Genomic DNA, 14,531 nt, shown 5'->3' with positions numbered 1-14,531 from the left:
TTATTAAGGTGGTTACTAATGTTGAGGCCCAGTATTTGACCGGTTCCCTTCAAATTCCTCCCCTCCCTCTATATAGCTGTAACACAGACGGTGCTTGCTACAGATTACATCAGCAGAGTTCCATCTGTTGAAGAAAAGTTGCCAAGTGGTCCAAAAGTCAAAAGCAGCTGACTCTCATTCTATGTAATAGGATACATTCAGCTACTTAATTCCAAGGCCCTTCTCTATGTACTGAATGGGAAATCTACCCCTTAACTGTACAGAATGTAGGAGTTCCTATAAAAGTAGTATAGTGTGTGCATGGAAGAATTAGTACTTACAATAGCCTTCTAAATGAGTGACGTCACAAGAGCGGTGATGTCACAATCAAGTCTCTGCTTTACCAGGTTATTATACATATAATATAGGACATTGTGGGGGGGGGAAGAGAAAAACCCAACAATTTTTTTTTTAAGTTGATTTTTATTTTCTGAAGCTTATTCCAAACAGCTTGCTATGTTAAGTCACTATATCATTATGGGGGGTTGGCCCCCAATGTGAATAGTTTCATCTTAAGCAAAGCAAGCTTTACAATAAACGAATGATGAGTTTTTTTTTTTCAGACCAGCATGTTATAATATCTTTAAGAGAATCAATATAGAAACAGCAGACTGCTTCTGTGTTACTAGGAAAGACCAAGATCCTGCTGCTGCTATTACAACAGGACACCAGGAGCAGCCAGCAGGTTAGAGGTTTCCACATGACAAGGATACAGGGTATGGGGATATTAAGTACTTTTAGTATTTTCTTTTTTAAATTACATGTTGGTCAGTGCCTTCTTCATCAGTTCTTCAGAAACTGGTACAACTAGCTCCAATACAGAATTATTCAAATGAAACTTGAAAGATTAAATGTTTTTTTTCTTCTTAAAATAAAAGTTCATTAAATGCGTTCATGGTACGAATTAGCAAAAACGTTTTTGCTTTTTTTTTTTGCGCCATAGCGGTTAGAAGTGAATACAATAATTTCTATAATGTTCTATCAATGATATTATAGACGAGTCAGCGATGATATATATATTTAAGCTATTCAGAGCCAAACTTCAGGAATTTGTTTATAAGAAAAATAAATGTTTTAAATACAAAAGGTTGTAAAAACAATAATAACAAACAAACAAACAAAAAGTTGGCAAATATACCCCCTCAAGCAAGAAAAAAAAAAAAAAAAAACAAAGTCCCATAATACCCAAATCCCAGTATTGAGGCAGTTTTAAGGTGCTGGCAGAATCGGTTTGAGACCATGCCAAGGTTGTGTAGTTGTGAAATCATCTGCATGCAGTTGTCCATGTTCTACAAATTCAGTTTTGTAGTCGGTCTCGAGGAAGAGACAACCTTGATATAGACTGTCACAGTTTATATAAAGTGTTAAATAAGAGTTTGTGAATTAGACAAAGTTCCTCAGCTGTTGGAGTCTCTGTTTTAACTGCTCTTTCCTGTACTTTAACTGTTCTGTTTCCCGTATGAGCCGCCGTTCGTCCTCCTGCAGAGAAATGGCGTATTCCGTTGCCTTTTTGAGGATGACTACTTTGGGGGCCTTCTCGTTGCTCGCCACCTCCGGTACCTGATCGCGCAAGGCAAAAAAACTCAACTTGAGCTCGTTCCGCCTCTGGCGCTCCAGAACGTTGTGCGTCTTCCTCTTGTCGTTCTCTTCGGAATCCGAGGACCTGGGACTGGCGCACTTGCTGTTGTTGCTGATCTGTTTGAGGACCCGGATGTTGCTTTCTAGTTTCGCCCTTTTGGAAGAAACATAGTCCACTTTGGTCGAGGGAGACGCCGCGTAGTTGTGTTGGTGAATGGGAACGTGACACCGCTTCAGAACTAAAGGGCTGTAGTGGGGTCGGGAGGGCTGCGAATGAGAACTGGATTCCACCCGCTTGGATGCCGACTGCCTTTTTTCTACTGTGACAACGTCAATCTCCTCTTCCTCGTCGCAGTCTTCATCCTCATCTTCTGGTTCCTCTTCTGAAAAAGAGAAATTAAAAAATAAATAAATATAACTGCAGGTTTCTATAAAAGAAAGAAAGCAGCAGATCTGGGAGGAGCATTACGTTATATTTCTCATACATTGTTTAATATGAGGCTTCACACTGCAGTGTTAATTAAAGAAAGAAGAAAAAAAAAAAAAAAAAGGGGGGGGCAGGAGAGTGGTTCTTAGAAAGCATTCGGTGTCTGCCTACCCATAGAATCCTGCTTGAACCTCTCTCTCCTGACTAGCAGAGCCCCACCCACCTACTGCTGCAATGCTGCAGATCTGCCGGCATTTCACCGAGATAAGGACAACTTTCACTGAGCTATGACAGTTTGTTAAAGGGAGGGGTGTGGGACCTGACAGTATAACACATGCAACTCACTAAAGCTGCCGGGTCGTTTGCCAGCAAGGCAGGGAGAGGCAACACAGCAATTAGGGGGAAATAAAACGGGGGGAGAAAAAAAAAAAATTCGGTATAAAAACCATCAGCTTACCAGATTCACTGCTGCTGCTGTTACTGCTGATGGGCGGTGTTTCCAAAATGAGATCTTGGCAAGGAGAGCTGGCGTTGGAAATGCTGTCGTTCAGTGGGTATGGGAAGACCACTGAAGGGTCAACACAATCCGAGCTGGGGTCCTGGAGAAAACCATGGCTGCTCCTGTGGGTCCCTCCCAGACTCAGGCTCCCATGACACGAGGGAGACTTAAGCGGGCTCGGTGGTGGTTGACTCTGACACGGAGAAGAAGAAGACAGAGCACTCTCTTTCCTAGAAGCCTGGTAGGACGCCAGCTTCTCAGACACCACTTTCTCCAGCTTGGCCGCAGCCGAAAATCCACTCCACATACAGTCCTGTATGACGATGGACTTCAGCAAGGCTTCGTCATCCGCCTCGCAGATAAAGCTCTGGTTGACCATGTCCCCTCCCAGGAATTCGGTCACCATCTCCAGCTGATCAGCCGTGGAGGGGAAAAGGCTGGACTGGCTGGATCTGCGGCTGGGTGACAAGGGCGGGGTGGGGAGCAGCTCAAACTTCTTCCAGATGTCCTCACTGGGGGCCGGCGGCTGCAGTCGGCTTTGCTGGTGGTAGAAGTTCTCCTCCTCCAGAAAGAAGAAGCAGGGCTGCAAGTCATAATCGTAGTCGTAGTTCTTGCTGGGAAAATTGGCATTAAGAGGCATCTTTCCTGCCATGCGATTGGTCTCCTGCAAGAAGAACAGAGCCGGCATTATACAAACGCTCTAACACAAGAGGGAGGGCACACACACACACACTCAGGCGCAACGACTATTACACATGGTTTAAATACCTTCCCTGCCGAGACCTTTAAACCCATAACCTGTGGCTCTCCCGGCTGCTCCTGAACTACAGTTTGTGAGCCGGGCCACTTGTAGTCCACCGGCAGCCGGGAGAGCCACTGGTCCTACGTGACTGGGGATTCTGGGAATTGTAGTAGAAGACAAAAAACTGCTGCCATTAAAAAATGATCAAAATCTGAACTCCATGAGCTAAATATTAGGGACATACCATTCCTACAGCGTGGGGGGGCAGGGTGAGAGTAAATGATAAAGGGGACAGGGAGATCCCCCCCCTATTTAAGGGGCTGAAAGTCCAACAGGCAAAGCTGCAGCTGTCAGTGCGATTAAAAGGTTAAGAGTTAAAGTGTCAGACACAAGATCCAGTGGGGACGAGGCTAAATGCCCTTCCCTGAGGGGGGAATCGACATGGCAGCCCCACCAACAGCTCCTCGTCTCCTGCCAGTAAAAAGCAGGGGGAGAAGACTCCATAGAAAGTAAAGAAGAACAAATCCAGGCGCAGCCGATCCCTCACAGAAGAAGCCGCTTCCTTACCCGTCTAATCCCGGGATAATACGAGTCCAATATTCCTTTGGTCGCGTTTATAAATCCACAGGCTGCCTCTCCCTTGTCTCAATAGCGTTGTCTTTCCCACTACTACTCCCTCCTCCTGCCGCAGCAGCTGCACCACACACTTTCCTGCTCGCTCCCCGCACACAGACTGGCACAGAAAAAGCTCCGACTGAGCCTTATATAGCGCCGGTCTCCCGCCAAATCGCGCACTCCTACACTGAGGCTTCTTTTCTCTATGGAGCTGAGGCAAGGGGCGGGGCTAAGGGGGCGGGCCTCACGCTCATCTGTCCTTCCAACTCCGTGTGTGGCTCGTACTAGTATCACTGAGGTACAGGGGAGGGCTGAGCTCACAACTGAGTCCTTTTAACTCTTCCACTGACATTTAACTCTTTCAGCGTCACTTCACACGTCTTGTCGAGGGAGGATGTGAAGCTCTTTCCACAATGCAAAGCCCTTTTCTTCTCAATAGAAATAGCCACACTAGCCTGGCACCCCCCCGCCTCTTTAACAATTCAGTGCGCCGCCCGCTGCTTGGAATCTACTATGTTACCCGGAGAGGGGGGGTTTATAGGGACAACTGACAGGGACTGGATCATGTATGTTAAAGGGGCTGCTCACCTTCAAATTAACTTTTAATATGATGTAGAGAATTATATTCTGAGTCCATTTGCAGTTGGTTTTCATTATTTGTAGTTTTTCACTTTTTTTTTATTCAGCATCTGTTCGGCAATCTGGTTGCTAGGGTCCAAATTCCCCTAGCAACCAGGCATTGATTTGAATAAGGGACTGCAATATGAATAGGAGAGGCCTGAACAGAAATAAAGAGCAGCATTAACAATAAATGTGTAGCTTTACAGAACTTTGTGCTTATAGATGGGGGTCAGTGACCCCTATTAAAAGCTAGTACGATGAATAAGCCAAATCATTAAAATTCTACAAAAAAAAAAAAATTAACGCCAATTGGAAATGTGCTCAGCATTGGCCATTCTAGAACACACTACAAGTTAACTTAAAACGGCGAAGAAGACAACGGAACGGGCAAATAAACATGATTCTAAGCAGCTTCCCAGTAGCCATTCATTATACGCACTACGCTTTAATAGAAATGCATGTACATCGGAAAGCTGCTTAGAATCGTATTAGAAAACAAAACTTTTTTTTTTGGGGTGCAGTTCCCCTTTAACCGACCCAGAACTTTAAAATTTCCTAGAAATTGAGCATTAACTGCTTTTTTTTGTGGCACAGGGAAGGCAAACATAACCAGGTGTGATTGGCTGCTGAGACTGGGGCAAGTGGAAGCCACAATGGGAACAGACGACTGACTGTCAGTTTGGGGAGAGATGGCAGATAGGACACTCAGAGGCTTGTAGTAAGAGCTGGAGGTCAATAAGGAAGGTGCAGTCAGTCAGTATAAAGGGGCCACTGGTCCACCCTTTGGGGCCACAGAGAGGGAGAGAGTTATCAGCTGAATGTGCTTTGTCAGTGGCTGAACTTTCACTGGATTCTCAGCACAGAGCAGTCCAATGGCATTTCTAAGAAACACAGCGAGGAGGTGCCAGATAAACGCTTTCTGCAGCCGCCACTTTCTCTCTTACTCTGCAACTGTCACACCTTAACCCTTTCCTACCCCCCCCAGTGCCCAGCCTCCCAGGTTACTGGAGGGAACAAATATATATATTAAAATAATGGGAACACAAACAGGGGAACTCAATCGCTTCTAATGTGCACTTGGTCCCTAAGGTGTTCTAGTAGTAGTGGGGGGTAAGGATTAGGGCTTCTAATGGGTGAAAGGCTTAGATCAGGCCAGTAGGTTCCTTCCATAGGAATACATATAATATTATACATCATCAGTCCCTGGCCCAGAAGAGCTTACACTCTAAGGTTCCTATGCCATTTACAATAATCGATTAGACCAGGAGCCAATTAACCTTCTCATTTCCATCTGACCGTCTATATGTATGCAACCGGCTCTGCAGAATCTGATTATTATAAAGAACTGTTCTGTGCTGCTGTGACTTAAGTAAACGTTACCGGGACCCCACAGCAGACTCATTTTAGGGCCCCTCTAGGACATATTATTTAGGAGGGGACCCCCTTTACCCCCTGACCCCCCACCCTGGCAGTCACAAGTTCAGGTTCCCCTATAGTTACACCTCTGCTGACTCAGGACATGACAAGGGGTTACATTTAATGATTCATTAATATTCATTAAGTTAATGATTCTCCCGTTACGCTTCGATGAAAAATGTGCGAATTTCCCGTGGAATGGTGAAAAATTAGCGAAACTCGAATTTTGACACCTGCGTCAATTTTGGCGTTAAAGTCAAGGGGCGTCCGAACTGTGTTGTCGCGACTTTTTCTGACGCCCGTCAGTTTGTGTTTTTTTGACTCCTGTGAATTTTCCCAAATTTATTTGCCGGCGAAACGCTGAAATTCTCCGCAAATTCGCGCCTGGTGAATTTATCCCCGCCCGTCGCTATTAATGAACAGCTTTAATAGTAAAACATTCATTCATGCGCCTTTAATTCATCTACAGGAAAGGAAATGGCTCAAACCGCAACACTTATTTCTTCTGCTTTTAAAAAGGGGATATACGAGTGCGAGTTACCTAAATACACGTTTATTTATACATATATATATATATATTTATATATAGATCTCCCAGGGCTTCATTCAACAGAGTGAGCTAGAACTGGAGCAGTGTCTGTTGCTATTTATTTTCCTGGAGGCTTGATATGTGTATATATAAATATAAATATATAGAGAGGGAGATGCAACTGCTCAGACACCCTGGGAGGAGAAATACTTGACTATGTAAAAAAGAAACCTCACTGTGTTTCCTCTGGTGAAACAGTTGCAGCTTCAGTGAATCAACAGCGCCCTCTAGTGATGGAACAAAAAACGTTGGGGGTTGGGTAGGGCGACACTGATACTCTTGTGAGTATTGTAATGAGTGATTGCCGTGCGAGGGCCTCACATCATGACTAAGGTAATTTAGGGTAAAGAGAATGGCTGCTAAAACTCCCGGATTATCATTCCAGGCCCCTTTCCAAATTACACTCCTAAACAAAAAGTATTAAACAGAGGAGGGAGGGGGGGGGGGGTTTAAGAAAAAAAAAGAAGATTGAGCCAATGAGAAATAAAAGGGCACATTCACAAGCAGATATGGATTTGGGATTTTCCAGCCCCTCAGCTGTCGCCGGGACAGAAAGCGGATCATTTATCCGTCACACTTTTATCTTAAAGATTCACAGATTTCGGAGTCAAAAGGGGAAAAGAAAAAAAAAGTGATTATAAGCGAAGCTCATAGAGGAAACAAACCCTAGAAACATGTTTAGTAACATCTGTTCCATCTCTACCCGGAGTATTAGGGCTAGTCCACACGGGGAGATAGCGACGCGTTTGCGGTCGCGGCGACAAAGCGCCGCGACAGTCGCCGCGACCGGCGCAGGCGACAGTTTTGTATGGGCGCCTATGTAAAAACGCCTGTGCTAACCACACGAGGCGATGCGCTTTTCAACAGTCGCCTGAAAATGCCTCGCCAGGCTTTTTCAGGCGACTGTTGAAAAGCGCATCGCCTCGTGTGGTTAGCACAGGCGTTTTTACATAGGCGCCCATACAAAACTGTCGCCTGCGCCGGTCGCGGCGCTTTGTCGCCGCGACCGCAAACGCGTCGCTATCTCCCCGTGTGGACTAGCCCTTATACACTGTGTCCATACGATAAGGATGATGTGCAGCACCAGCTCAATTCTTCTACAATCATTACAACAATAAAAACTCTAAAAGCACCTGCAATATGGGTCCTGCAATTGATTTTAGTTATGGAACTCAATATCCATATCATTTACAGAAGGGGGTTCCTTATAATACTTATCCAATATACTGTTCCCTGCAGCCTTGTGCCTTTATATGGTCACAGAGCAACCCCCTTAGTGACTTCTAATATCCTTATCATTTACAGTAGGGGGTACATTATCCCTTATAATACATGAGTGATACTCAGAGTTCCCTGTATAACTCAGCCTGCAGCCTTGTGCCTTTATATGGTCACAGAACAACCCCTCAGTGACTTATAATATCCTTATCATTTACACTAGGGGGTACATTATCCCTTATTATACATGAGTGATACTCAGAGTTCCCTGTATAACTCAGCCTGCAGCCTTGTGCCTTTATATGGTCACAGAACAACCCCTCAGTGACTTCTAATATCCTTATAATTTACAGTAGGGGGTACATTATCCCTTATAATACATGAGTGATACTCAGAGTTCCCTGTATAACTCAGCCTGCAGCCTTTTGTCTTTATATGGTCACAGAACCCCTCAGTGACTTCTAATATCCTTATCATTTACAGTAGGGGGTACATTATCCCTTATAATACATGAGTGATACTCAGAGTTCCCTGTATAACTCAGCCTGCAGCCTTGTGCCTTTATATGGTCACAGAACAACCCCTCAGTGACTTCTTATATCCTTATCATTTACAGTAGGGGGTATATTATTCCTTATAATACATGAGTGATACTCAGAGTTCCCTGTATAACTCAGGCTGCAACCTTGTGCCTTTATATGGTCACAGGACCCCTCAGTGATTTCTAATATCCTTATCATTTACAGTAGGGGGTACATTATCCCTTATAATACATGAGTGGTGCTCAGAGTTCCCTGTATAACTCAGCCTGCAGCCTTGTGCCTTTATATGGTCACAGAACAACCCCTCAGTGACTTCTAATATCCTTATCATTTACAGTAGGGGGTACATTATCCCTTATAATACATGAGTGATACTCAGAGTTCCCTGTATAACTCAGCCTGCAGCCTTGTGCCTTTATATGGTCACAGAACCCCTCAGTGACTTCTAATATCCTTATCATTTACAGTAGGGGGTACATTATTCCTTATAATACATGAGTGATACTCAGAGTTCCCTGTATAACTCGGTTATGGGAACAGTCTGTGAATAACAAATTGTTCTGCAGCAGCTGTGTGACGCTTTTCACAAGACGTTGCCCCCCAGCAGACCCTGCCCAGTATTGTTGTCCGAGTGCTCAATGTTATTATATTCATTTATAGTCATTGGTTTCAAAACTCAATAACCCGACCCACTGTTTTTTCAAGGAGGGGAAACCTGTCCCTTTATTTGAAAGGTGGGATAATTAGCGGATAAAAGCAGAACGGGCAGAAAGTCACCAGTAGGCCGACACTTGGATAGCGACTGCATCCCGTTCCCAAGTGTCATTTATTGGCTGAAGTGAAGGGGAGATGACAGTTTTCCTATATGGATAACGGGCAGCTTTGAAATAAACTCAATATTCAATCTCTCTGCTGGCGAATTCTATCAGCCCCACTGATAACAGAGACCTGTCTCCAGACTTATACTAGGCAGCAAAGGGGTGCTGGGAGTTGCTGATGAACGCTGGAGAGCTGGAGGGATCTATAGTTGGGGAGGGCACTTACAGAATACTGTACCATATACACAGGCTTGTATCAGCCCCAGCTCTATATGAATCAGACGGGGGTCCTGACCTGCTAAAAACTAACAGTAAATGTTCCTCTGCACTGCTGTCAACCATACGCCACAATGTACCTTCTTAGATAACGCTCTGGCGCCACCTAGCTTATGTTCTTCCTGAAATATTTATTATTGGATGCCACAAATGGGCAGCACTTTTTAAAGGAAAAGTAAACCTTTAAAATAAGTGAATGAAACATTAATGAGGGGTATTCTAAGCATTTTTGCAATTTACATTTATTAGTTATTTTTCTTTAATTCCAAGATATTAAGGGATACATGTACTGTTAATATGAATGAATTGTAACAAAATTCATTCATATTAACATCACTTGTATCCCTTAATATCTTGAAATTAAAGATATAGTGAATAAAGTACCCCCTTTTGTAAAATATAAGGATATTATAAGTTACCGAGGAGTTTCATGACCTGTTTTTATACAGGTCATGGAACTCCGAGGTAACTTCTAATATCTTCATATTTTACAACTGGGGGTACTTTATTTATTATAATACACAAATTTCGGTGAGTCATGTGACAGAAATGACATCAGAACTCACTGTTTATAACTGATGACATCAGAACTCACCGTTTATAAGGATATAATTTACAAGATATTCATGGCTTTTGTGTATTATATATATATATATATATATAGTCTCAAAAAGAAGTCTGCACACTCAGGTCTTAAAGAACAAAAAATATACTTAAATTTATTACTAGGAGACTAAGTCTCCCAATAATGCATTTAAATATATTTTTTGTTCTTTAAAGGGGTTGTTCACATTTGAGTCAACTTTTAGTAGGATGTAGAGAGGGATATTCTGAAACAATTTGAAATTGGTTTTCATTTTTTATTATTTGTGGTTTTTGAGTTATTTAGCTTTTTATTCAGCAGCTCTCCAGTTTGCGATTTCCGCCATCTGGTTGCTAGGATCCGAATTACCCTAACAACCATGCATTGATGCGAATAAGAGACTGAAATATGAATAGGAGAGGCCTGAACAGAAAGATGAGTAATAAAAAGCAGCAATAAAAATAAATGTGTAGCCTTACAGAGCTTTTGTTTTTTTAGATTGGGTCAGTGACCCCCATTTGAAAGCTGTAAAGAGTCAGAAGAAGAAGGCAAATAATTAAAAACCTATAAAAAATAAACAATGAAGACCAATTGAAAAGTTGCTTAGATTTGGCCATTCTATAGCATACTAAAAGTTTACTGAAACTGAAGCACCCCTTCAAGACCTGACCTTCTTTTCGAAGTGAATAAGGGCTCTTACACACAGGCGTTTTTTCCTGCGCTCCCCTGCGGCTGAACGGAAGAACGCGCAATGCAGGGGAGCGCAGGAAAAAACGCCTGTGTGTAAGAGCCCTTATTCACTTCGAAAAGAAGCAGGAGTAGACGCACTCAAATATTGTGAAGGGGGCTGTACTCACACAGACGCAAATGCTGGTGGGACGCAGAATGTGGCATTTCACCTGCGTTTGGCGCATAAATGCAATTATCACAATAGTCGAGTTTGTCTACACCTGCGCTCCCCTGCGGCTGAATGGAAGAAAGTGCAACGCAGGGGAGCGCAGGAAGAACCGCCCGTTTGCAAGAGCCTTAACGCTGCTGTCGTACTGCACCCAGGCAAGTAACTACATGTTTTCGAGAGTGCTGGCACCTCTGTGGACTATTTATCTATTTCATCTAATTTTTTTATAGTATATATATTTATTTATTTATTTATTTTTGGGGTAGGGCAGGCCCAGACTGGAAATCTGTGGATCTCTGTGGCTTCAGTAAGATGCCATAGACTGTGACTATTTAGTGGGTGTCGTTGTACTGGAAATACCAGGGACTATTTTTAATGGGGTAGGGCTAGAATTGGAGACATGCGGAGCCAGAGTGGGTGGAAAGAAACATTTCAGCGGGTATTTCCTGGAGACTAGGGGGTGCTACATTATATAATGGCTCAGGGCAGGACAATTTAAGGCTCTTACAGGCGAGCGTTTTTAGCTGCGCTCCCCTGCGTTCCGGTTTCATGCGTTCAGCCGCAGGGGAGCGCAGGAGGAGACGCACTGAATTCTTTTCAATGAGACTGTACTCAAACAGACGCATGTAAGTGCCGAACGCAGGTTGGGACGCAGCATGTTGCATTTTACCTGTGTTTGGCGCTTACATGCGTTTGTGTGAGTACAACCCCACTGAAAAGAATTCAATGCGTCTCCTCCTGCGGCTGAATGCATGAAACCGGAACGCAGCTAAAAACGCTCGTCTGTAAGAGCCCTAAGACACACCCCTCCCCCATTGATTAAACCCCACCAATATAATTAGACAAGGTTCATTTTAAATGACAGGGCAGTGGAAGGAGTAATAAAAGTTATAGTTTAACAGCAATGCTGCAAAATCACAGACGGCAGTTGGGCAGATTTACGAATAACAATTTCACATTTGTCTGATTGTCAACAAACACAGCGACTAATTAAGCTCATCACCAGATATTTACATCTCAGTGGAACAGCAGAGACAGCGGAGGGGGGTAAAAACATCAGCAGAGGGGTCCCGGCTGATTCACAAAATGATGTTTAGACAAATCCACATTGTGTTTACTCTACACCAGGGGTCCCCCAAACTTTTTTGGTCCAGGGACAAAAAAAAAAGAGACAAATTTTTTTTCCAAGGACCGTGGGGAGAGGGTCTGGAGGGGTCGGATGGGGTCGGGTAGGGAGTTGGAAGGGGTCAGGAGGGGTCGATGTCCAATTTGGTGAGCCGCGTTAATTGTTCGGCGGTCCAGTTCCGGACTGTCCGCGGACCAGCGGTTGGGGACCCCTACTCTACACTGCTGTTTCTGACTCTTGAAACAATATAGCAAAGATAGGAGTGAGTCACAACCAGATTGGAGAGATGCTTATAATTCTGCTTTAGTCGTTTTCACATTTACGCAGCAGGTCTCACAGTGCAGCGGTCCCAGAAAGGAGCCCAAACTTGGGCTCATTTGCTTTAATGGAAACTGCTGGTCAGGGGTGGGCACTTTCCCTTAGAAAAAAATTAAATATATTTGCTATTGAAAGCAGTATCTGTTCATTTGTTCTTTGCACTAGCAGTTCTGACTTCTGAAACAATGTAGCAGGTGGGAGAACAGCAGTGACTTTTAAAAATAACTTTGGAATAGTTTGGACTATACTGGGAAGGGGCTTAGATTGACTTTTCTTTTCATTGGGCTGTTTTTGAGTTTACATGCCCTTTAATGTGCACAGATATCACAGAAAAAAACTGTATATGCAGGAGTAAGAAGAAGAGCTCACACTTTATCTGTGTCCCCGGGGGTTGATAGCGATGCAGATCTCACGATGCGCTCATCCCCTTTGAAGCGTCGGAGCAGCTGAATCGTCTCGTTCGGAGCCTTCGTAAGATGATCACATTTCCCCGTCTCCTTAATTAACTAATTGTTAATGTTTGTTTTCCTCAGCTGTGTCTGCAAAGTCTTTGTCTCAGAGATACTTGGCTGTTAGCAAGGGGGGCCCCAGAACTTTATGTAAGGGGGCTCCAGAGCTTTATGTAAGGGGGGCCACAGAGCTTTATGTAAGGGGGGCTCCAGAGGTTTATGTAACGGGGGCCACAGAGCTTTATGTAAGGGGGACCCCAGAGCTTTATTTAAGGGGTGCCCCAGAGCTTTATGTAAGGGGGGCTCCAGAGGTTTATGTAAGGGGGACCCCAGAGTTTTATGTAAGGGGGACCCCAGAGCTTTATGTAAGAGGGGCCCCAGAGGGGACACCAGAGCTTTATGTAAGGGGGACGCCCGAGGTTTATGTAAGGGGTACCCCAGAGCTTTATGTAAGGGGGACCCCAGGGGTTTATGTAAATGGGACCCCAGGGATTTATGTAAGGGGGCCCCTGCAGAGCAGCAGAAAGCAGCTGGAATGGAAAGAGACCCCTGTGATTTGGGGCTAGTCAGTATAAAAGGGCAAGATGGTGTCAGAGGAAGGGGTAAAGTATGAACCTCGCCTCATTTTAACTGAATCCCCAGCCTGCTTGTTTAATTAGGTGCCTGCTGCAGACTACACTGATCTAAATAAATGCATCTAGATGAATTAGTAATCAGCCACACAAGGTGGGGATCCTATACAACTTTAGTTTTAGGGCTCTTACTGACGAGCGGTTGAAGCTGCGCTCCCCTGCGTTGCGTTTTTCTGCGTTCAGCCGCAGGGGAGCGCAGGAATAGACGCATTACATTTTTTCCAATGGGGCTGTACTCACACAGGCGCCTGTAGGCGCCGAACGCAGGAAAAATGCAGCATGTTGCGTCTCAACCTGTGTTCGGCGCCTACACGCGCCTGTGTGAGTACAGCCCCATTGGAAAAAATGTAATTTTCTATTAAAAAATGTAATGGTCTATTCCTGCGCTCCCCTGCGGCTGAACGCAGAAAAACGCAACGCAGGGGAGCGCAGCTACAACCGCTCGTGAGTAAAAGCCCTTAGGGTAGATCTCCACGAGCGTTTGTACAGACGTGCTTAGCTGTGTCAAAAAAGTGTTTAAACACAATACAGGTATGGGACCTGTTATCCAGAATGCTCGGGACCTGGGGTTTTCCAGATAATGGATCTTTCTCTAATTTGGATCTTCATACCTTAAGTCTACTAGAAAATCCTATAAACATTAAATAAACCCAATAGGCTGGTTTTGCTTCCAATAAGGATTAATTATCTCTTAGTTGGGATCGAGTACAAACTACTGTTTTATTACTACAGAGAAAAAGGAAATAATTCTTAAGAATTTGGATTATTTGGATAAAATGGAGTCTATGGGAGACACCCTTTCCGTAATGCGGAGCTTTCTGGAGAACAGGTTTCCAGATAGCGGATATGCTTTTTTTGCACTCAGTGGGGGTCATTCATAAAGTTCGCGCAGCGCATATTTTTCGCAAATGGTTGTATTGCGCATGTTTTTTGCTGAGCGCTAATATATTGCACTGCTCTGCCCGTCTTTCTGGTTTTTACGAATTCGCAGTGTGAATAAATTTTCGCAAATGGCGCGCAAATGAGACAGGAGTTTGCGCGAGCGCACCCAATGTATGAGGTTGTTGTGCGCGAAAATAGCATTGACAGTAACTTAAATTCGCAGTTTGCAAAACTGTTTTGCAAATATTTTTTCCGCCACCAAA

General features: G+C 44.1%; 1 protein-coding gene across 1 annotated transcript; it reads right to left on the bottom strand.

The window, feature by feature from the left end:
- Positions 1 to 442: 442 nt before the first annotated feature.
- myc.S (MYC proto-oncogene, bHLH transcription factor S homeolog) lies at positions 443 to 3,929 on the bottom strand. The gene is given in 3 exon segments (NM_001085896.1): positions 443 to 2,000; positions 2,502 to 3,207; positions 3,853 to 3,929. Coding segments are annotated over 2 exon segments (1,260 nt in total). The 5' UTR covers positions 3,184 to 3,207; positions 3,853 to 3,929; the 3' UTR covers positions 443 to 1,422.
- Between the last annotated feature and the right edge of the window lie 10,602 nt (positions 3,930 to 14,531).

The sequence above is a fragment of the Xenopus laevis genome, chromosome 6S (genome assembly GCF_017654675.1).
Source record: "Xenopus laevis strain J_2021 chromosome 6S, Xenopus_laevis_v10.1, whole genome shotgun sequence".
NCBI lineage: Eukaryota > Metazoa > Chordata > Amphibia > Anura > Pipidae > Xenopus > Xenopus laevis.
The sequence above is the reverse complement of the archived record's forward strand: the minus strand, read 5'-3'. Positions and strand labels throughout refer to the sequence as shown.